At 35.0% G+C, this 25,177-nt stretch overlaps 1 protein-coding gene across 1 annotated transcript in view; it reads right to left on the bottom strand.

Moving 5' to 3' along the window:
- Positions 1–205: 205 nt before the first annotated feature.
- LOC114310300 (GDSL esterase/lipase At1g29670) overlaps positions 206–25,177 on the bottom strand; it is a 60,789-nt gene continuing 35,817 nt past the window's right edge. The window contains exons 6-9 of the mRNA XM_082889338.1: positions 2,840–2,997; positions 1,278–1,365; positions 896–1,139; positions 206–423 (exon numbers count right to left, since the gene is read on the bottom strand). Of these exons, the coding sequence (XP_082745464.1) occupies positions 206–423; positions 896–1,139; positions 1,278–1,365; positions 2,840–2,997 (708 nt within the window). The remainder of the gene's footprint in view (positions 424–895; positions 1,140–1,277; positions 1,366–2,839; positions 2,998–25,177) is intronic.

Below are 25,177 nucleotides of genomic sequence, written 5' to 3'. Positions count from 1 at the left end.
TAGTCGTTCTATAAAAATAAAAATTTCCTCAATGTTGATATTTAAATATCATAATGAATCTAATTAATTTCTTACATAGCTCCACACAAGCCCATTTTATGGAATGAGACAACAAGGTGACAAATAAGCAGCTTATTTATTAATATACTACTTAAGAAAATTTTATTTATGATAATGGCAACATAAGATTAGCTTAGGAATAGAATTAGAGCTGAGCCAAACTACGAATATCAATTGGAGAAGCATCAAATGCAGTTTGAGCATTGTATGCTCTTCCAGCCACAAACACATTTACAATCTCTGTTGGATGATACGCATCCCAAAATGCGTACGTGCTTCTATTGCTACATGGAGCTTTATTGGAAACACATAGTCCCGTAATTGATGATACGTTGCAACATGGAACATTTAGAACCGTAAGACCTGAAATGAATAAATCACTATAATATATATTCTACAATCATATAATTTTATGGACAAGTTACATACATAGTTCCATAGTTTGTTTCTTATGTCAATTTTGTCATTCTAGTTTTAATTACAACATGTCAATTTAATCCAATTAATAATGCTCCTTAAGAAATTAGATTGAAATCAAATACAGAAAGGTTCATTGATTCTCCTCAAAATGATTGAGGGGTTCACGTCCAATTTCAAATGGTCTATTTACTTTTAAATAATCCATTTCGTCTATGATTTCCATCCAATTTCTTAACGAATATTATAAAATTTACACAATGTAAAGAAAATTAAAAAAACGAAAATGATACAATTAAAACTATGAAAACAAAATTAACAATGGAAGAGAATTACATAGAACACGGATATAGACCATACTATGTAATTTTCCCTAATTTCATTCTACATCTTTTAGTAGTTAGAAAGTTTTACTTACCAGGAAATGCCTTCCCTGATGTAATTGAAGTAATATTTATATAGATAAATTTCACACCAGCCAATTCTTTGTTGAGATCATCAACAAGTGACTTCAGCTTGACATTGAAAATTTCAACAGCACTGTTAATCTTGTCCACACATGCAAATCCATTTGTGCCATATACAGCTATTTCAGCTGGAGTGCAACCTATTTGACCAAGTCCGAAGATGGCTATTTTATTTGCTCCGTATTCATACAAAGTCTGTAATTATAAAAAGTAGAAATTATATGGAATCAATCAAAAATATTTATGTAAGTATTGATACAAAATGATGACAAAAAAAGTCGATAATGCGTGATATTTTTCTGAAGAGAAGAATGTAAAAATTATAATACCAACCTTTAATTGTTTAGAGTATTGTTGAACTAGGACTGTGGCGTACTGTTGTCCGGTATATTGGCTACTTGTTGGGTAATACTGTTTTTTTTTTGATCGGCAAAAAGAAAACTTTATTGATGGAAAGGAAAATTACATCAATAAAGTGGAACTTGGAGCTAAAACAAGCACCAACCTCCAAGTTGGTGAGAAACCAACGAGCAAACACAACAAAGAAAAAACCAGAAAAAACAGAAAGCTTAGGCACTACAATCACCAAAAATGAATTCCCACAGCTCAAACATAGCAAACCAAACCCACTCATCTCTATTAATATGTGATGGGGTAACAACCAAAACATGATATTCTCCTTGGAGTATATAACAGCATCAGACCCACTATGTGTACCAAATCTCATAACCAGCATGCACCTACCCCCATCTACCAACAGCAGACCAATATTGAATTAAACTGCAAAATTCCAGCAAGAGTCAACCTGGAGCCCCATAACAGAGATAGACTTCCCAAACAACACAGCCCATTAACCCTTTGCCTTCAGCCTTCCCACTATAGCAGACCAAAAATCATCAACTTCCAAAATTGCTAAGCCTAGTTACTCCACACAGCACAACCCTCAGATGGATTGGCCCCCAGCTGAATCAATAAACTTCAGCAGCTGGCAGAAGAGGATGGGGAGAGCACCTTTCCTGTCCACAGCAAACCAGTGCACAGTCAACAGCTTTCCTGTCCACAACACCACAGTCAACAGCTTTCCTGTCCACCACACCATTGTCTACCACCAATTCAAACTACCTAATATGTGTTAACCATCAGAAGCAAAAACTCCAACTGCACGCCAGCCATACTGCATTCAGAGCATAACAAACTATTCTTTCTCCCACACAGATCAACCAGTACAGACCATTTCATCACACCGGCATTTGAAACCTCCTCTGCTTTACCCCACCAGAGCTGTAGAAAGTCACAAAAACCCATTCAATATGCTGCAGAAACTCCTAAGCCAAGCATCTTCTGATCTGTTGCAAATTATGCACTAGGTCATTGACAGTGAAGTTCAGAGCTGGGACATAAGACTTAATCCACAAAGCAATTCGAACCTCAATAGATTCACACAAAGCTAGAAAATTAGGCTCCACCCCATTGAACACCGAGTCATTCCTCTGTTTCCATATGGACCAGAAAATAGCATATGGAATTACACTCCACAGCTTCTTTTCCAATTTCCTCATGCTACAACCCGACCACCACTGAATCACACTTTGAACAGAACCTGGTGAAGCCCATTGCCACCCCCACCTTCTGACAAAATAAGACCAGATCAGCCACACACGAGGGCAGTGAAGTAACACATGGTTAATATTTTCCTCCTCTACTTTGCAAAACACACAACAAACATCAACATTGGCATTTAGGATACCAAGTCTGCGTAAATAACTAGCAGACTTGATTCTACCCTTCCACACCAACCAACCAAAGAATTGTGCTCTTGGTGGAGCTGGAGCTTTCCACAAAACTGTATAGATCAAACTATTAGAAGAGAGAACTGTTAATGTAATTGTTAATGTAAGTAATTGTTAATGTAATCATTATTGCCCATTCCAACTGAATATATGCATTTGCTTAGGTGATTTGTAGCTGCTTCTTTACTTCCTAGTAGCATGGCAATGCGTGATATTACGATTTGATGATTTAGTAGTTGCTTATACATGCTGACCCGAAAACCCTAATAAGAAATGAAAAATAAATAAAATAAAATAAAATTAGAAAAATAAAACTTAGTACAAGATGTATTTTACTATTTTATTTTATTTTTATATGCATATTTAATATCTAGATAAATTGTAAACGTACATATAAGATCCATAACAACAACAACAACAACAACAACAACAATAATAACAGGACCTACCATAATACAAGAAATCAAATAAGAAGTGAAGAGTTAAGTGAAATTTTCCAATTATTTATGGCAATGCTTAGATAAATTATTGTTTCTACATGGAAAATAATAATCAACACCAAATTCATTTTATCATTTTATTTGCCTTCTTGCCTATATTCATATAGTAAGGACCATATGTGTAGATTAAAACTCAGTTTTCTTAGTCATAAATTTGGGCATCACATCATGATATTCAAGCATAATCGGGTTTGAATACCTAGAGTCATGGGAAGTGATATAACTCCTTGTTTATTCAGGTTGGCATATAAATTAATACTTAAGTTATTTGCATGCCAATTGGTTTTGAGTTGGATGCTTTAACATGATATCAAAGATGGGTCTTAAGTGGCCTCTTAAATCATGTGGTACAAATAGTCCATCTCTCAATTGGACCTCTTAATCACCTCCACGTGCTATCGGGTAACACATGAGAGGGAGTGCTAGACTTAAAACCCACATTGCAAATATAACCCACTCAAGCTTAGTTAATATAATGCAAGAGCCTCTCCATTTATAGCCAATTGGTTTTGAGTTGGATGCTTTAACAAGTGCATGCAAAATTGTGGTACTATTATTGAATTATATATGCCTACATTCTTAAGTGTTAAAATGGTCAATTGTTTCTATGATAGAATGAGTAATTGAGTGTTGAGAATTAGTATGCATAAGTGACGTGATTTATAATTAGGAACTTAGTACTTCATTAATCATCAGATGATGTGTGGTCAACCCTGATGTTTAACTCAAAGGGAAACTACCAAGCATGCTTTGCAGTAAATATCAAATGTTCTCTGACCACCATCCATAGCATTTTAATGAAAACACACTATTCTTATTGCGCAATTTTTATTAATTATTTATTGTTATTATTATTATTATTATTATTATTATTATTATTTGGTATTTATTATGCTGCCATATGAGTAGCCTGGTAGTATATGGAAGGCTAAGGTAGGGGTGAGACAGGGGGCGTGGATATGGTTGAGTGGCATATGTTGTTACTTATATTATTACGACTACAGTTTCACTAGTTTAGTAGGCTGTCAAAGAGCAGGAGGATGAGAAGGTTGAAATTGTCAAGCTGGTAGCTAAAGTCCACCCAATACCTCTAGTTATATCGGGCAGCATGTATCATATAGCTCTTTAGCATATTTTTTTAGGGTAGCTCAAGCAGCCCTTGTAGTTGTAGCATTAATACTAACTATACTTGTACCAACTATACCAATTCCAACTATTAAGGTATAGCAAAAATAATTATGAGACAATTATGGATGCCCTTTAATGTTTCCAGCGAGTGAGGCTGCCATATTTTGCAGGAGAACCAGACCCCAGGATGGCAGAGGATTGGTTAGTTAGAATCACTTGAAACCTGGACAACTTAACCATCATGGATTCCCGTGTCTGCATTTCTTTAACCGGTTTTTACCTAGAATGGGATGCTTATCAGTGGTAAACAACCATGTAGTGGAGGGCATGTCTTGGATAGATTTCACTACCTTGTTTTTAGAATAGTTCTTTCTTTGCATTATGCCTTGTTGCACATTCATTTAGATGACTTGCTGGTGTACAAGTCTAAGACATGTTTTGCAAATTTGAGTTGTTTTGTACCAGAGTTAGCCTTTTCTAGCACAAAGCATATCCATTTGTTTGCTAAGGGGGTCAGTGCAAACTGTAAGAAGTCTATGGCACCCAATGAGTATACAGGCAACTGAAAAGTGATAAATGGTGAAACTCAATCTTAGCAGAATACACTAAAGAGTAATCTTATTGTGGGCCAGGAGCATCTATCCATTTTTCCCTATTTAGTGCAAAGAGACAGCGAGATAATGCACAGGGCAGTTAGACTGCTCAACTGTCTAGGCCTATGTCGTCTTGTACTAATTTTGGCAGATTTACTCCATTGAGGGCAATGTGCTATCAATGTAGATAGCCGAGGCACCAAAAGGTTAATTCTCCATGACTTTACCAATTGGTGACCATGTCAAGCATGCCAAATGAGGGTTAAGGAGACTATTACAAATGTACCCAATTCGACCGCCCTTGGCATTTTTGGCCATTAAGACAGAGCAATATGGGGGTGCTTAGCTCCCAAGAACCAAGACCACCTTAGTTTCCTAATCAAAGTTGTCTTGGCTATAGATTCTAGGCTAAGCTTGCATTTGCAAGGTTCTAAAGTTACTCCAACGATATTCGTGTAGTCTATTTATCAACCTAGATAGAGAGGCCAACCAAGTTAGCAAAAGGGTATCAACTAGGCTGCCAATGGTAGCCAAAGGGAGGCCACCAGAGTATTGTCTATGATGTGATTTCCACCGTTCTTCACAACTAGCTAATGCATCAGTTGGAGAATTTTTTATCTAAGGTCACTTTCTAGTTTTCCACACTCTTGCTATAATTCTCTTTGATATTTGAGTATAACATTCTTTCACATCTCATGCTTTTGTGCATACTTTGATTTCAGATGTAGGCAAATTACATCTTGCCTTAATTGTAGAAACACCCATTGCAAGATAGTGAGTTGTCTTCAAATCAAGATCACACCATGTAGAACTTGTCTAGCTTTCTCTTGAGGCATGATTTATCTTGCATATTATTGTATAAATTAAATAAGTAACATGTGTTATTTTGTGGTATAATTCACAAAATCAAATATTTCCATTGATTTAAAGTTATGCAATATCTCCAAGTTGCTCCAGGCTCTATTGGAACTGAGCGTACCTTGGGACATGCACAACAAATGGCTTCAAAAGTAGGCCTGTCTAATGAGGGGACTTTGTAAACTACCTAACTTTGAAACCATTACAAAAGGGTGAAACCACAGAAGTAGGTAACCTTGACTCTACACATTTATAGAGCTAACCCCTGTGTAGTGCCTGGCAGAGCTAAGGGGGCTTCGGGAGGATTCCTTAAGTCTAGAAAAAGATTGATTTTTGTGGAGGGTTATGTCAAATTTATATCTTATAAACTCTTAATTTCTACACTCATGATCCTATATTGCTTGTATTAGACAAACAAGACTCGAAACCCTAGATTTTGTTATTATCTAATTTAATTGAATTTGAAGCACTTGTTAATTGTTCTTAAGCATGTGATCTTTGAATGTGATTGTTGATTTGGTAAAATTTACTTTGAGATGGAAGTTTTATTGAGGATTAATAATTAAAAAAAAATGGTTAATTTTACTTCGAATCATTCTTTGTTGAGAAGTTGGAATCATTTTGGAAACTATATATATTGAATTACTTTGTAGTTTATTGTGAATTTGAGTTGAGAATTAAGTTGGCATGAGGTCTTTGGTGCAAGTCTAGAATCTCGAGTAGAGTAGGTACCGATTTCCTTCCAGTTAGCAGTCGGTAAAGTGAGGTTGTGTAGGTACCGATTTCCTTCCGCTTAGCTACTGGTAAAGTAGGGGTTATTTAGGTGATTTTTGTGATAAACACTAGTAGTCTGGCAGATACAGACTTAGAGATTCACTCGTTTAAAATGACATTTTGAATTATAATTTCAAAAAACTTATTGAATGGAATTAAAAAAATCGAGAGTATTACTTTGATATAAAATGTCAATACTTATACTTATGAAATTGAGTAACTTGTGGGAAAACTTTATTGAACTTGAATTTGTCAAAAATTATATATTACTGCTTCATGATCATGTTCATTATTCCTTTTATACATCTTAAGTATAGATATCTTCAATTGGCCCTTGTATTCACTCCTATTATTGAAACCATTTTGAGGTGCTAATGATGGGTCTCAAGCCCATGGATGAGTTGATGATGAGCATGATGGCTTTTTATTTGTATTTTTGGTATATGGCACGACCCTTTTATTTGTTAGTCTAGGGCTTTTTTGATGTAAAGAAAGAATGCTCTCTATACTCGATATATGCCTCAGAAGCTTTTACTTTTTTAAATTTTATTATTTGCATGATGCTTTAAACATGAGATATTATGCCCTATAAATATTATACATATCAATCTTTGAATGGAATAGAGTTGCATGTTTTGCATTTCATTTTCAAAGAATGAGACTTTGGTTTATCTATTTATTCGTATTTGTATCAAGATTGGTTATTTAGGTCTTACCACTTAGATTCGAGTTTTATAAATCAAATAAAAAAAAAAACAAGTAGTTGTGACAAGTATTGCCAGTCTAGTAGTTTAAGAATGGAAGGTACTCAATGAGATTTTGATGTTTGATTTTCACCTTTGCAAGCCACTTACATCTGCTACACTTTTCACCGTTATCACTCAGTCGATACTCTTTAATTGAATGGTAAAGTCCCATAAGTCAGAGTATGAGGCTTATACTTAGAGAGATTGCTTTGTCAAAGGACCTAAGGTGAAGGAGAATTGCTGGGCCTTGCATCCAAATTTTGACTTGATGTTTCGAAAACGAGTCTTCATACTTAAGTCTATGTAGGAGGATATGATTTAAGAATTCCATCATTATCGATTCGTAGTACATCTAAGGCATACAAAGATGTACCATGATTTGTACCGACAGCTCTCTGGGTGAGCCTAGAAAGAGATGTTGCCTAATTTGTTTTAAGTTGTCTGACTCATTAGCAGGTTAAGGCTGAGTATGAACATCAACAAGGGAGTATACCAAGGACGCAAAAGAAAAACATTGTGATTTGGGTTATTGTTGACAAACTAACGAAGTCCGCTTCCTTCTTACCAATTTGAATGGAGTATCATGCAGATGTCCTTAGAGAGAAGTATGAAAAAGAGATTGTTCAATATCGGTGACCACTGTGCATAACCAATTCACTTTGAGGTTTTGGCGGAGTCTTTACAAGGCATTTGGCTTAGACGTGTTGATTAGCTTTTCATCCTAAAACTAATGGTCAGTCTAAGCGTACCATCCAGAGTTCAAAGGATAGGCTTAGAGCATGCATTCTCGACTTTAAGGGTTTTTGGGAGAAATACTTGTCCACAATTGAGGTTGCTTGCAACAACAGTTACCAGGCGAGCATTGGAATTGCTTCATTTGAGGCCTTGTATGGTTGTCCTTGTTATTCCTTAGTGTGTCAAACTAAGGTTAGGGAATATTTAGCTCTGGTAGTCAGGGACATAATAAAGAAAAATGTTACCATTAGTTTTATGATTGTAAACACCACATTTTCACTGACCCTAAGACTTCAGGTGCTTGTAAGCCTCCCAATGATGAAATGATACTTAGGGGATGCTTGGGATGATCCAAATAAGTATACTTTTTGAATTTTTATAAAAAGATGTGCAGAAAAGAAGAGAGATAATGTGACCCAAGTGCACTTATCTAGTTTATGCCAAATAGTGCCTTACTTCATCTTTAGGATGTTTAAAGATGTCAAAAGTTGTTGTATAAACTTGTTTTGGCCAAAAACCTACTTCTTAACCCGGAAAGCCTCGATTGTGCTTTGATTGATCGTATTTTCCAAAATTAATGAGCCATTTTACCAAAAATATTGATCAGAATGTAATTCGGGCTTACTTGTGCCACAAGCAGGTCAAAAACATAGGGCCACATACTTGTGCATGCATGCATGGCACGTGCACCAAGGCAAAATGATCGTGTGCACATGGTTAGTACATGAGCTGGGACAATTTGTTCTAGGTGACTGCTCGAGCGGTGATGAGGTACTCCCTATAGTTTGCTTTACAAGTTGAAGGACCACTCAAGTGATCGAGTAGTCACTCGAGTGAAGAAGTGGGGGTTCGCAGTATCTCATTTTGTAGGCAGAAATACTAAGAGATTTCATTCACCGCTCAAGCAATGAAAAGATCGCTTTAGTGGTCTACACAATATCAACCACTTAAAAGTAACCTTTTAGATCATTTTCTTCACTTTTTCTTTTCTCACTTCTTTCTTCTTTCCCTATCTCCAAAAACTCTAACCATATCTCTCTAGAAATCTTCCATTCTACTTAGATTCACAACCTCATTGCTTGAAAAAGTTGGAGTTTGGCTAAGGCTAAAGCTTTCTACTGATTGGATTGAAATTTTACAAAATTTTTTTTGATTATCTAGCTTCTTGATCTTGATTCTTGAGGTATGACTACTTTTAACATTGTATCTCTTTGATTTAAAGATGTTTAGGTGGTATTATATGACATTGATGGTTTCATGAATGTTACAATTTACAAATTGAAGTTTTCCTTCTAAAATAGAAATTTCTCTACAATTTCCTCAAGATTACTACCATTAATCTTGGATTATGGAAGTTTTAGATCAGCATTTATATTATATATGTCAGAGGGACAAAAGCTCCAAATTTTATAAAAACCCTAAATTTTGAAAATTTAGAAATAATGTAATAAAATGAAATGAAATTGATTCTTAATTCTTCAATTCGATGATTGGATTATGATATTAAAATGGTATTTGAATGGAGAATTGTGAAATTTGGGATGTTCTTGAGATTTTCCTTGAAGATTTTGAGGATTGTTATTCTATTTTGTCTCAATTGCTTGAATGATCAGAAATTATTTTTTCTTCATGAATGCATAAACATTTGGAAGCCTTGGAAAGATTATTTAAGAGGGAGGTAAATAGCGTGTGAGCACGGGTAAAGAGGTGGTTTTGTGAAAGTGTTGTGTATTGTTGGTATCGGTGCGGGGAAGTCTAGGTGCCCAATTGCCCTGTCTTTTTCTTATCACCGAACGAATGTTGGGAAATATTTTTGGGTATCCACTAGTCTTGCCATATTGTAGTCATTAAAAGTGGAAAAAATGAATGATTTTGGGTGCCCATTTCTTGTCGTATTAATAGCTGGCAAATGTGGAGATATTTTTTTTGAATATAAACCTATGCATATGTATGTATTGGGACTCCCCTTAGGGACTTCATGGCATATTTACCCCTAATATGGAAATTCTAATATCTGAGTTGCCTCGATTAAGCTTTAACTTGAATTGAATTAGAAAATGTTTTTGGTTGGCATTATGTCACGTGGATCTGTGAACAATTAGATACTCTGTTAAAAGTTTTTCTATTAGGAATCTAGCTCATTCCTATCTAACAATTTCAAGAATTGGTGATGTGCAACCACATCAATCACTAAGAGGGGGAAAGTCCTTTGTTTATAGAGCACAATAACTCTTGGATGTAATATGTGGAAGCTTCGAGTGTATATGTTTTGGGACTGTGAGTCCATTTTATTGTACAAGGCCACGCCTTGTTTATTTGTAAGGTATTAAGGCATTTTATTTCATCCTCTAGGTTTTTTTATTATTATTTTTTATTTTTTTCAACTATGTTATGGTTTATGTATTAAATAGATGAACATGGAACTTGTATTTTTGAAACCTTATTTCGATGGGAAAGAGGACTTTTTGTGTTAATGTCATTATGGTCATGATAAGATTTTGGATTAAACATGTTTTTTAGTAATTTTTTAATTTGAATAATTTGAGGCGTTACAAATTGATATGAGAGCTAACCAGGTTTGAATACCTTCAGCTTGTGGGAAGTGGCTTGCGCCATAATGGGTTTGCCATGATAGGAAGGGATGTTAATTACTTTATACGATTATGTGTTTAATTGACCACGTGGGTATGTCATCAAGCTTCTAGGATATGACTTGTGTTTATTGCATTTATTGAAGTCCTTTTAGAAAAGCACCTAATCAATGCTTTTTCCACTTGGAAGTCTTTTAGTGTCGTGGGACAAGTTGATATCTTAGATTGGTGGTTCTTATGTACTCTATGTGACAAGGTGCTTATGTGGTTTGCTTAATGTGACTTAAATGTATGTATGGTCTCATGCTAGTGCATGTGGGATGGGTAAGACTAAGTGTGGGAATGTGAGTCACAAATTTAATTTTATCTCTATTTCTTATAGGATGTCTAGACGTGGTAGACCTCGTCGGGATAGCCGGGATATTTTTACCCAAACAGAGATCCTTCCTCAAGAAGAATAAGTGGGTCAAAACAAGTGCATGCTCCACCGGCCCAAGATGCAATAGGGGCTTTGGCCCAAGAGATGGCAGGGCTCTTAGAGAGTCCATGGAAATATTGAGAGTCGAGCAAGCAGCTAGGACCGTAGAATGAGAAACTAGAACTACATTCCTAAAGAAGGAATTCTTCCGTTCCAACCCCGCCGAGTTTAGTAGTGAGCCTGACCCAATGAAAGCAAATGAGTGGTTGGAGTAGATTATTAAGTCTTTTGAGATCTTAGATATCCATTAGAGTGAGCTTCGTATGGCATTGGTGGCCTATCAACTGAAAGGAGAGGCTGGGTAGTGGTGGAAGTATGCCAAGAACCGTATTGAGCACACCTGGGAGGCATTTACACACGGTTTCAAGAAGAAGTTCCTCCCTCCCCCTGCTAGGGAGTGGTTGAGGAGATAGTTTGAAGAGTTTTTACAACTTGACATGCATGTGGCTAAGTTTGAAACCATATTTGCCAGCTTATCCCTTTTGCACCCGAGCTTGTGGCGATACACAAGTACCAATGCTTAGAATTTGAGAAAAGGTTGAGACAAAAAATTTTGATGAAGGTAGTGGGGTAACATGATTAGGGATTATGATCGACTAGTGAAGGCCACAACACATGTAAAAATTATAGTGAAGGCAGATGAGACAAGACAAAAGTTGAAGAACTTGAAATACTAGGATTATTGGGGTGATTTGGGGTCCTCTAAGAAATATAGAGCTTCGACTTCTTTTCAGTCACTACCATAGCAAACCAAGTCTTCAGGTTTGGTGATGGGTTGAAGTTCTGGGAGCACGGGTCAAACCCGTGGTGCTTATTATCGGTGTGACTAGCTGGGTCACAAAGCTTTAGCATGTGGGTAGAAGGTTAGGTCACAATCTCAGTTGGCTTGTTCTCAAAGTCAATCTTAGAGTAGAGGTCAGCCGCCATCGTGTTATTAGTGTTGTCTTCCAGGGAATTTGAAAATGTTTCGTCCACAGAGAGTCGGGTCAACCAGTGGATCAAGATCTTGATAATTAGGAGCATTCTAGACAGGTCAGCGACGGAAACAACCTCATTAGCCAGTCCATTTGGGGCTAGGCATCTAGAGCAGTACACGAGACCACATATGTACAATCTATGTAGCAGGCCTATGCTCCGAGAGGCAACCTAGGAAAGTCGAGGTCATAGGAAAGGGTGTATGCAATCACCACATCTGAGCAGTCTTCAGGAGCACTTGTTGTGAGAGGCACTTGTCTTGTCTTCAATAGTTGGGCTAGTGTATTGATAGACCCCAGAGCATTACATTCATTCATATCTTCTGCATTCGCATCGGTTTTGGAGTTAAAGGTGGATCAGTTAGCATCTCAGCTTATGGTAGAGTCACCAGTTAGCAGTAGAGTTGTGTTGAACAAAGTATGTCATGGTTGTGAGATAGAGGTTGTCGGGCGTCGACTTTTGACCAACACAAGGGTTCACATTATTTTTTGAAGATAGATTTGAGGTTGGGTTATCATCAATTGCGAGTAAGGGGGGAGGATACTCCAAAAAATGGACTTTCGTACTAGGTATGGCCTTTACGAATTTCTAGTCATGTCGTTTGGCTTGACCAATGCACCTGCTACATTCGTGGACTTGATGAATCAAATTTTTCGAGAGTTTCTCGATAAGTTTACAGCCATCTTTATGGATGACATTCTTAACTACTCACCTTTCGAGGAGGAACACGAGGGGCACCTCTGCATTGTTCTATAATTTGTTAGGAAACATCGTTTGTATGAAAAATACAAAAAGTGTAAATTTTGGCTTTCAGAAGTAAAGTTTTTGTGTCATGTAGTTTCCATGGACGGGGTAATGGTAGACTCTTCCCAAACTGAGGTAGGCCAGAAATTGGATCAACCTAAAAACACCTTTGAAATCTGTAGTTTCCTGGGTCTAGCCGGTTGCTGTCGTCGCTTTGTAAGGAATTTCTCTTCTATAGCATCACCTTTGACTAGATTGACTTGTAAGGGGGTGAAATTCATTTAAACTGAAGCTTGTGAGACATCCTTTCAGAATTTGAAGCTTAGATTGACTACCACTCCTATTCTCATCATACTGGAAAGTGGTTTGGGTTATACGGTGTATTACGATGCTTCTAAGAAAGGTTTGAGGTGTGTTTTGATGCTAGAGGGCAGGGTAATTGCATACGATTCTCGACAATTAAAAACTCATGAGAGAAATTATCTAACCCATAACCTAGAGCTTACAGCCATCATTTTTTTTCCTTGAAACTTTGGAGACATTATTTGTATGGTGAGAAATTTGAGTTGTTCTCTGATCATAAGAGTCTCAAGTACCTGTTTTCCTAGAAAGATTTGAATTTGCATCAATGGAGATGGATAAAATTTATAGAGGATTATGACTTTGAATTACACTATCATCCTGGAAAGGCCAATGTAGTGGCCGATGCTTTCAGTAGAAAATCTATAAGTACTTTGGCTAGTCTCACTGTGAGGGAATGAAAGATGATGGGTGACACTAGTGAGTTTGACTTGCAACTTCGCGAGTTCACGAAGCAGGCTACCTTGTTCACCGCTATTACACAACCTACACTTGTCACACGAGTAATGGAAACACAACAGGATGACTTGAAAGTGGAGACTATCCAAGAGGAAATCTCTAAGGGAAAGGAAGAGAAGGGTTTGAGCATTCATACCAACTTTAGCGTTCATTATCTTGATCATTTATTTGTACCCGAGCCTATTAGAGATGAAGTTCTTCGAGAATTCCACTACTCTTGCCTTGTAGTACATCCATGAAGCACAAAAATGTACCATGACCTTAATTGTCAATTTTGGTGGAGGGGTATAAAGTGGGATGTAGACACATTTGTATCTAAGTGTTTAACTTGTCAATAAGTCAAACCAGAACACCAAAAGGCTGCGGGATTATTGCAACTTTTACTAATTGCCAAGTGGAAATGGGAGTATATCAGCATGGACTTCGTTACAGGACTTCCTAGGACTCAAAAAGGAAATGATGCGATATAGGTGATTGTGGATCGACTCACCAAGTCAGCCCACTTCCTTGCCATAAGTGTAGGGGATTCTGTTAAATACTTAGCCAAACTTTACATCCATGAAATTATTCGACTCCATAGAGTACCGGTGAGTATAGTTTTTTTATAGAGATTCTTGCTATATCGCCAGATTGTGGCAAAGTCTTTAGAGTGCCTTCGATACTCAACCGAACTTTAGCACCGCTACCACCCTCAGACTGATGGACAATCCGAGTGCACCATTCAAATTCTAGAAGACATGTTAAAGGCTTGTGTGTGAGACTTCAAAGGGTCTTGGGAGAAACATTTACCTTTAGTTGAGCTTGCTTACAATAATAGTTATCAAGCTAGCATTGAGATGGCACCATTCGAGAAGCTCTTTACGGGCATCCTTATAGGTCACCAGTTTGTTGGGTTGAGGTAGGGGATTCACCTATGCTTGGGCCCGAGTAGGTTTGTGAGACCACCAAGAATGTGGCTCACATTCAGAAGAGATTAGTTACGAGTCAAAGTCGTGAGGACAGTTATGTCGACCAGAGGTGGAGACCATTGTCCTTTGAGGTAGGAGATCATGTATTTCTAAAAATCTTGCCTAAGAGGGGATTAATGAGGTTTGGTCGAAGTAGGAAATTATCTCCTCGATTTATCTGTCCTTTTGACATCATAGAACGGGTAGGAGAAGTTGTGTATCGTCTTTCCTTACAACCACAAACAACATGTTCCATGCGTCAATGGTTTGTAAGTACGAACCTGACCCTTCATATGTGTTAGATTGGATGAATATTGAGGTTAACGAGGATGCATCTTATCAAAAGAGACTGGTTAAAGTTCTAAACACGCGTGAACAAGTCCTAAGGGGTAAGACCATTTCGTTAGTCAAAGTGATTATCATGGAGTTGCAGAAGCAAATTGGGAGCTTGAGGTTGAAGTATGCGAGAAATACTCAGATTTATTTGATAATATGTAATTTTTTCTCTTGGTCTATTCTCCCCAATGTATAGAAAAACCAAATTTAATGTACCTTTCCTACTTTATTTTCTTCACATTTGCAATTAAAAGTGGTCTATTCACTATTTGGGATTGTTGGGAATTGATGATTATTGTATTGTAGTCATATCGTTAATGCTGCGTTGTGGATTGACATTATTTTGGAGGCAAAATTCCTTAAAGGAGAGAGATTGTGACAATAAGTTCTAGATAACTGCTTGAGCGGTGAAAAGTTCGCTCAAGCGGAGATGAGGTACTTCTAGTAGTTTGCTTTGCGGGTCGAGGGACCACTCAAGCGATAAAGTGGTCACTCGAGCAAAGAAGAGGAGGTCTTAGGTATCTCGTTTTATAGGCAGAGGTACTAAGAGATTTCATTCACTGCTTCAGCGGTCTGCGCGATATCAGCCACTTAAAACTGACTTTTTAGATTATTTTCTTTACTTTTTCTTTTCTCTCCTTTTTCCTCTCTCTCTCTAGCTTTAAAAAGCCTAGCCATATCTCTCTCAAATCTTCCACTCTACTTAGATTCACAGCCCCATTGCTTCCAAAAGTTGGAGTTTGGGTAAGGATAAAGCTTTCTACCCATTGGGTTGAAATTTTATGAAAAGTTCTTCGATAATCTAGCTTCTTGATCTTGATTCTTGAGGTAGGACTACTTTTAACCTTGTATCTCTTTGATTTGAAGACGTTTATGTGGTATTATCATGACATTGATGGTTTCATAAATGTTTCAGTTTACAAATTGAAGTTTTCCTTCTAAAATAGAAATTTTTCTACAATTTTCTCAAGATTTCTACCATTAGTCTTCGATTACGGAAGTTTTAGATGAACATTTATATTATATATGTCGGAGGGACAAAAGCTCCAAATTTTATGAAAACCCTAAATTTTGAAAATTTAGAAATAATGTAATGAAATGAAATGAAATTGATCATTAATTCTTGAAATCGATGATTGTATTATGATATTAAAATGGTATTTGAATGGAGAATTGTGAAATTTGGGCTGTTCTTGAGATTTTACTTGAAGATTTTGGGGATTGTTACTCTATTTTGTCTCAATTACTTGAATGATTAGAAATTATTTAATCTTCATGAATGCATAAACATTTGGAAGCCTTGGAAAGATTTTTAAGGGGGAGGTAAATAGCGTATGAGTCTGGGTAAAGAGTCGGTTTTGAGAAAGTGTTGTGTATTATTGGTACTCGCGCGGGGAAGTCTAGGTGCCCAATTGCCTTGTCTTGAACTTATTGCCAAACGAATGTGGGGAAATGTTTTTGGGTGTTCACTGGTCTTGCCATGTTCTAGTCGCTAAAAGTGAAAAAACGGATGATTTTGAGTGCTCATTTATTGCCGTATTAATAGCCAGCAAATGTGGGGATATTTTTTTTTGAATATAAACCTATGCATACGTATGTATTTGGACTCTCCTCAGGAACTTCACTGTGTATCTACCCCCGGTGTTGAAATGTGATTTTTTGGAAATTCTAATATCTGAGTTTCCTTGATTAAGCTTTAACTTGTACGGAATTAGAAAATGTTTTTTTGGTTGTGATAATGTTACATGGATCTTTGAACAATTAGATACTCTTTTAAAAGTTTTTCTACTGGGCATCTAACTCATTTCTATCTAACAATTTCAAGAATTTGTGATGTGCAACCACCTCAATCACCAAGAGGGGGAAACTCTTTTGTTGATGGAGCACGACGGCTCTTGAATGTAATGTGTGGAAGCTTTGAGCGTACATGTTTTGCGACCTTGAGTTCATTTTATTGTACAAGGCCACGCCTTGTTTATTTGTAAGCCATTAAGGCATTTTATTTCATCCTCTAGCATTTTTATTTTTTATTTTTATTCTTTTTAACTTTGTTATGGTTTATGTATTTAATAGATGAACATGAAACTTGTATTTTTGTAACCTTAGTTCAATGACAAAGAGGACTTTTTGGGTTAATGTCATTATAGTCATGATAAGATTTTAGATTAAACATGTTTTTGAGTAATGTTTTAATTTAAATAATTTGGGGGTGTTACATGCGTAACTTCATTGAGCATGCACACTAAGTTGATACGTGCACACATTGAAGCGTCGTAGAGCCAGGTATGGAAACTCAATTTTGGCACATTTTTTAAAGGTGACGGCAAAGGAAGCGATTGGGGTTGCCCTAGCTTGCCTCCATGCCTTCCACTGCCTATATAAAGGCCCTCACCCCCTCCATTTCAAGAGGTTAAGTTTCTAAAAGTTTTGTGAGGTTTTAGTAAGCCAAACACCCTCTTCTCTCATTCTAAAACCCTAGCCACGAAAGCTTTGACCCCTATAGCAACTCTAAACTTTTGAGAACATCTGAGGACTGAAACTGGTGCATCTTAACTTGCAACCAAAGCCTAAGGAAGGCTTGCAAGTAAGTAAGTCGACCTTACTCGCATTTTTTCTTCGCTTTTGCTTCGATTTCATTAAACCATCAGGTATTCTCCTATTTTTCTTTGAATTTCAGTATCTATTCTCTATTTGTCTTTAGTATCAAAGCATGTTAGGTTGCTAGTTTATCATAATGTCATGTAGCTCTTCCATTTTGTTGCTTCTATCGCCTTTCTTGTGCATTTTTTCTTTATTTTTAATAGTACAACATGTTTTTAGGTCTATTCTAATCATATAATCTGCTTGTGAGGCCCGATTTAAGTATCATGTAGGTTAGTTTTGCATTACTTTATGTGTTAATTGTCTTTCATGCATTAAATCATATTAGGACCCCTAATCCGGGCCTAGGTACATATTTTGTGTGATTAGTTACATGTCTAGGTCATAATTATTTTATGCATGCATGTAAGACACTGAAAGTGGGCATGCAGGTAAGTCTTCTAATCTTTCTTGGCATTTGTGTGTTATTTGCATTGTTTTTTTTTTTTTTTAAATAATGCAAGTTTGTATGTTTTTCTTTGCAAAATTGGTTGTTTTGGATGTTTTATAAATATTGGTCACATTAGTTTGAGTTTATGGTCATGTTTTAACTAAAATTCATTTTCGGTGAAAAACTTTTATTTTACTCAAAAATATGACTTTTTTTGTAACTAAAATGAATGACATTTGTTTTATTCAAACCACAAAGTTTTAGGTTAGTTAAGGGATTTAGGTCAAAAATGAACTTTTGTGAATATTTAACCACTAAAATCATAAAATAGGGAGTGAGTAGAGGTCAATCTTCGAATTAGGCAAAAGGTGGTGCTTCCATGCAAATTACCTTCCCTTTTTGTACCTAAGCTCCCAAACCTGAAATTTTCTTTGTTATGACAAACTAGGCCTTAACTTAGTTTTCACCGTTAAAGGTTTCTTAATTTTCTTTTAAAAATTAAGTGGCGACTCTATGTTAATAAAGCAATTCGGTGTGGAAAGCAGTGCCCTAAACTCGAAAAAGGCACGAAGACCACAAGATAACTCAAAGTTGTTAGAAAAGCTATTCCAATGAGATCAGACTACTCATGTCATTCAAGATTGGGGACCATGTGCCTTTAAAGTATTGTCTCGAAGGTGTCTGTAGCATTTCAGGTGCCAAGGGAAGTTGGCTTTAAGATTCATTGAGCCCTTCGAGATTTTGAAGCAAATTAAGGTAGTGGCTTGTTATTACCACCATAGTCGTTGAGAGTTCACAACACTTTTCACGTTTACATTCTTTGAAAGTATGAGCCAGATCCTTCACACGTTCTAGATTAGAAAACTAATTTAGTTTTTGTGTTTGGATCTTAAAATTTTGTATAGTTATTCAGAGAGGATGAAATTTCAATGAGGTGACTTGAATTTTGGAGTTTTACTTTTGCTTGGTTGTATTCTCACACTCATATTCTCACTCGATACTCTTCCTCAAAACCATAGACGTACTCATCTGACATAATAGGGGAAGCAAGAGAGAGCCATTAGACATATACATTCTCTCAACTTCTCTCTACGTTTCTCTTTTCTGCTTGTTGCCCTAGTTCCACCGTAGGAGAGCTTGAGTGAAGTTTTCTTCAAAAACTAAGAAGCATTGAGAGTTTGACAACTTCGAAAAGCTAGGTCATCTCCACCATCACTCCTTTCTACCATTTTCGCATGTTAAAGCTCAAGAACAACTAGGGTTCTTCTATCATATGTGTTTGGGCGAAATGTTAGTACCTTTGGTTAACTCTCATTAAATAATAGCTTAAGAGTTTCCTTAGTCTTAAATTTGAAATAAATGCATCTCCTAGCATTAGGATAAGTTAATGTCCGAGGTCTAGGCCCGGAGGTCTGTTGTGGTTCCTAACAAATGCACTAGGCAGTCAACTGGCCCGTTTATTAGTAAGGGTTGCATTTAGATGAAGTAGAGAAAGACAAAGGAAGCATCGATTGCGATCAATTCGACGGACGATCAACGAGGTTAGTTTGCGTACGTGAACCATGCACTGATTCCTATAATACTTTGGTCCTTCTTCCACCTATTTAGTAGACTTTTCTGGACATCGATGTAGTGATGTAGTTATGATAAGAGTATCTATACATGTGATTTTAACTTAGAATGTGTTGAGTATAGTTTGATAGAGTCTACGTACATGGATTATAAGACTCGAGTTTTGTTGCTTTGTCTTGATCAAGGGTGGTGAGATTGGAAGGAGGTTAGGATGTCTAGACCGAGGGTTATGAGACTTGCGATAGGGTTAAGTAAATGTCTCAACTAGGGATAATGTGACCTAAATTGTGTATGTAAATTGAAATCTTTCAATTATTAATTATTTATTGTTACTGATGGTGCTTAATAATATAATTAGATTTAAATTATTGGATCTTGCTAGTTTTCCTTAATTGAGTGACATTTTGAGAGGATCATCAAAGGAAGTAAACTGGAACCAAAAAAAAAGAGGAGTTAAATCGCATGTCGTAACTGTATGCCATATACAACATTTATACATATATATTAGGGTAGAGAAATGATGAACTTGTTCTTATTCACTCACTCCCTACATGTCTAGTGCCATGTGAGACCCCTATGATGACGTAAGGAAGCGCACTATTCTTAATTTTGTGGACCAAGAAGCTTATTAGATCACAGGATAATTGGGGTTACGGTCTTTCTGAAATTGCAACTCTCTCTAGGGTAATTGGTGAGAAGTCCACCAATTGATGTTATAAATGAATAGGTCCCTTAAGAATTATTTTAACTGAAGGTTTCGTTTGCCATGAGTTGTTTTGGTTAAATTAGTTAATAAAGATAAAATATGTTAATTTAGATAATAAAATAAAATATTATATTTAAATCATAATTATTTCACTTATTCTTTTTCAACCATCAAATCAATTATTTAAAAAAAAATCAAAATTTATTCTAAATATAATTTTTTTAGCCAACCCAAAAAGCTTGACTGATTTAATTCATCTCAAACGAGCACTTAGATGTTTACAAGTTAAAGTCCTATTTTTCAAATTGTATATTCCTTTTATTAAGTTTTAACCCTTGTTTTAAAAAGTCAATGCTCAATCACATCTATTGTGCTTTTGTTTCCTAAATTATTTTAAATTTAAAAATGTCATAACTTTAACTATACATATTTAGTTTTTATAAAATTTAGATTTTTGAAACCTATTTATCGAGATAAACTTTTGTAAAAAATTATTTTAAAATTTCAGGGTATCAAAATTGTAAAACTTGTAGAAAAAACAATGTGACAAATTGAAAATTTTAATAGCTCCAAAATTTAGAAATTTCATTTGTGATATTTAGAGTTCAAATAGAAGAAGAAAAGAAAAGTCATTTTGCAAGACTGAGAAACATATTATATATTAGATATGAATATATAAACATATATATATATATATATATATGTAAACATAAGCAAAACAATTCACCAAATTGTATACTAGCAAAGAGCAACATATCAATATTTTGTGAAGTTTGTTCCTTGTGATTTCTTCTTTACCACTATCACATGGATATATGTATGGCTAAAGAGAGATCTACAGGACTGACAAAGCAACTTTGGATTCTTCTAAACAAGTCATTTATTTATTTATTTTTAATGATCTTTTTTTATCTAATGACCAAAAAAAATTACTTTTCCATTCTGTTGTGTAAATAAATCTAAAAAATAAAAAAATAAAAAAAAATTGAAAAATTAAAGCCAAAAAAGTCTACTATTTTTTTTCTTAAGTTTTTCTTTTCTGAAATTTTTTGGAATTTTAAAAAATATAAAAAAATTATGGTTCATCTCATTGAGTAAATTCTATAGAAGCCTAAATATTTTTTTAATTTTTTTTAAAAAAAATTCACCAAAGACGAAAATAAATTAACAAAAAAAATACCAAAAAAGTAAATCCCAAACACCCACTAAAAGGCAAAAAAGTAAACAATAAAACCATTATTGCAATTTAATAATGTGTAATATTTACCATCTAAAAAAAATTAATGGGTAATATGTATATGGGACTTAACTTTTCGAAATTGATGTTTATTCTTACTTGTCTTTCCTTCTTGTAATGTTTTTTTCATTTAATAAAATATTAGTTCTTTGCTGACAAAAAAATATATGTGGGACTTTGATTGGCCTCTGGATTTGCCACTCATATTTCAGTCCTATCAAAAAGGCCCAAGTCCAGCCCAACAATTTGCATAGCAACAACTTAGGCCCAACAAATTACATGGCAACTTTTGGACGGAGAAGCAAATCGGTGGTACCAGTGGTGTGAAAGTAATAATTCGGACCATACTTGGGATATTTGAACAATTAGATAGTCTGTTAAAAGTTTTTTTTACTGGATATTTAGCTCATTTCTATCTAACAATTTCAATAATTGGTGATGTGCAACCACTTCCATCACTAAGAGAGAAAAACTCTTTTGTTGATGGAGTACGATGGCTCTTGAATGTAATGTGTGGAAGCTTCGAGCGTACATGTTTTGAAATCTTAAGTCCAGTTTGCTATACAAGCCACGCCTTGTTTATTTGTAAGCCATTCAGGCATTTTATTTCATCCTCTAGCATTTTTATTTTTTATTTTTATTTTTTTAAACTTTGTTATGGTTTATGTATTTAATAGATTCTCACACTCATGTTCTCACTCAAGACTCTTCCTCACAACCATAAACGTACTCATCTGACATAATAGGGAAAGCAAGAGAGAGCCATTAGACATATACATTCTCTCAGCTTCTCTCTACGTTTCTCTTTTCTCCGTCCTTGCTTGTTGCCCTAGTTTGACCGTAGGAGAGCTTGAGTGAAGTTTTCTTGAAAAACTGAGAAGCATTGAGAGTCTGTCAACTTCGAGAAGCTAGGTCATCTCCACCATCACTCATTTCCACCATTTTCACATGTTAAAGCTCAAGAACAACTAGGGTTCTTCTATCATATGTGTTTGGGTGAAATGTTAGTACCTTTGGTTAACTCTCATTAAATGTTAGCTTAATGTCCGAGGTCTAGGCCCGGAGGTCTGTGGTGGTTCCCAACAAATGCACTAGGCAGTCAACTGGCCCGTTTATTAGTAAGAGTTGCCTTTAGATGATGTAGAGAAAGACAAAGGAAGCATCAATTGAGATTAGTTAGACGGACGATCAATAAGGTTAGTTTGCGTATGTGATTGTGAACCACTGATTCCTATAATACTTTGGCCCTTCTTCCACCTATTTAGTAGACTTTTTTGGACATCGATGTAGTGATGTAGTTATGATAAGAGTATTTTTACATGTGATTTTAACTTAGAATGTGTGGAGTATAGTTTGTTAGAGTCTACATACATAGATTATAAGATTCGAGTTTTGTTGCTTTGTCTTGATCGCAGGTAGTGAGATTGGAAGGAAGTTAGGATGTCTAGATCAAGAGTTATGAGACTTGCTATAGGGTTAAGTAAATGTCTCAACTAGTGATGATGTGATTCAAACTGTGTATGTGAATTAAAGTCTTTCAATTATTAATTATTTATTGTTAGTGATGGTGCTTAATAATTTAATTGGATTTAAATTATTGGATCTTGCTAGTTTTCCTTAATTGGAACGAAAAAAAGAAAAAAAAAAAAAAAGAAAGAAAAAGAGTTAAATCGCTTGTTGTAACTGTATGCCATATACAACATTTATACATATATATTGGGGTAGAGAAATGATGACTTCTTGTTATTTGCTCACTCCCTACATGTCTAGTGCCATGGGAGACCCCTATGATGATGTAAGGAGGCGCACTATTCTTAATTTTGTAGACCAAGAAGATTATAGATCATAGGATAATTGGATTACAGTCTTTCTAAAATTGGAACTCCCTCAAGGTAATTGGTGAGAGGTCCCACCAATTGATGTTATAAATGAATAGGTCCCTTACGAATTATTTTAACTGAAGGTTTCATTTGGCATGAGTTATTTTGGTTAAATTAATTAATAAAGACAAAATATGTTAATTTAGACAATAAGATAAAATATTATATCTAAATCATAATCATTCTATTTATTCTCTCACAACTATCAAATCAATTATAAAATAAAAAATAAAAAAAGATCGAAATTTATTCTAAATACAACTTTTTTATCTAACCCAAAAAGCTTGACTAAATTAATTCATCTCAAACGAGCACTTAGATGTTTATAAGTTAGAGTCCTATTTTTCACATTTTATATTCCTTTTATTAAGTTTTAACCCTTGTTTTAAAAAGTCAATGCTCAGTAGTCAGTACCATCTATTGTGCTTTTGTTTCCTTTTTCAAGTAAATTATTTTAAATTTGAAAATGTCATAACTTTAACTATAAAATTTGAAAGTGTCATAAATTATTTAGTTTTTATAAAATTTAGATTTTTGAAACCTATTTATCGAGATAAACTTTTGGGAAAAATTATTTTAAAATTTCAGGGTATCAAAATTGTAAAACGTGTAAAAAAATGTGACAAATTGAATAGCTCCAAAATTGAGAAATTTCATTTGTGATATTTAGAGTTTAAATACTAAGAAAAAAAAATCATTTTTCAAGACTGAGAAACATATTATATATTAGATATGAATATATATATAAACATTTGAGATTTCTGCTTTACTACTATCACATGGATATATGTATGTATGGTTACAGAGAGATCTACATGACTGACAAAACAACTTTGGATTCTTCTAATTAAGTCATTTATTTATTTTTATAATTTTTTATTTTTATTTTTAATGATCTTTTTTTCATGTAATGACAAAAAAAATTTACTTTTCCATTCCGTTTTGTATAAATAAATCTAAAAAATAAGAAAATTTAGAAAAATTGAAGCCAAAAAAGTCTACTATTTTTTTTCTTAATTTTTTCTTTTCTAAAATTTTTTGGAATTTAAAAAAAAATTATGGTTCATCTTGTTAAGTAAATTCCAGAAGCCTAAATATTTTTTTAATTTTTTTTAAAAAGTTTACAAATGACGAAAATACATTAACAAACAAATCACCAAAAAAGTAAATCCCAAACACCCACTAAAAGGAAAAAAGAAGTAAACAATAAAACCATAATTGCAATTTAACAATGTGTAATATTCACCATCTAAAAAAAATTAATGGGTAATATGTATATGGGACTTAACTTTTCCAAATTGATGTTTATTCGTACTTGTCTTTCCTTCTTGTAATGTTTTATTCATTTAATAAAATATTAGTTCTTTGCTGATAAAAAAATATATGTGGGACTTTGATTGGCCTCTGGATTTGCCACTCATATTTCAGTCCTATCAAAAAGGCCCAAGTCCAGCCCAACAATCTGCAGCCCAACAACTTAGGCCCAACAAATTACATAGCAACTTTTGGAAGGAGAAGCAAATCGGTGGTACCAGTGGTATGAAAGTAATAATTCAGGCCATACTTGGGATCAACTTAAGAAAGATTTGTTGGTTCGATTGGTCCAACAGCTTTTGAACACTATAACGAAGCCCTTAAAAATCTCCTATAGGTAGGGACTGTGAAGGAGTATCAAGTTGCGTTCGAAAAGTTATCTGCTCATGTCAAGGAGTGACCAAAAGTTGGATTGATTGGTAATTTTATTAGAGAACTGAAGGATGAAATTCGATGTGAAATCAAGATGTTTAAGCCGG

The sequence above is a fragment of the Camellia sinensis genome, chromosome 9 (assembly GCF_055761805.1).
Source record: "Camellia sinensis isolate YWXY chromosome 9, ASM5576180v1, whole genome shotgun sequence".
NCBI lineage: Eukaryota > Viridiplantae > Streptophyta > Magnoliopsida > Ericales > Theaceae > Camellia > Camellia sinensis.
This window is presented reverse-complemented; position numbering and strand designations above follow the sequence as displayed.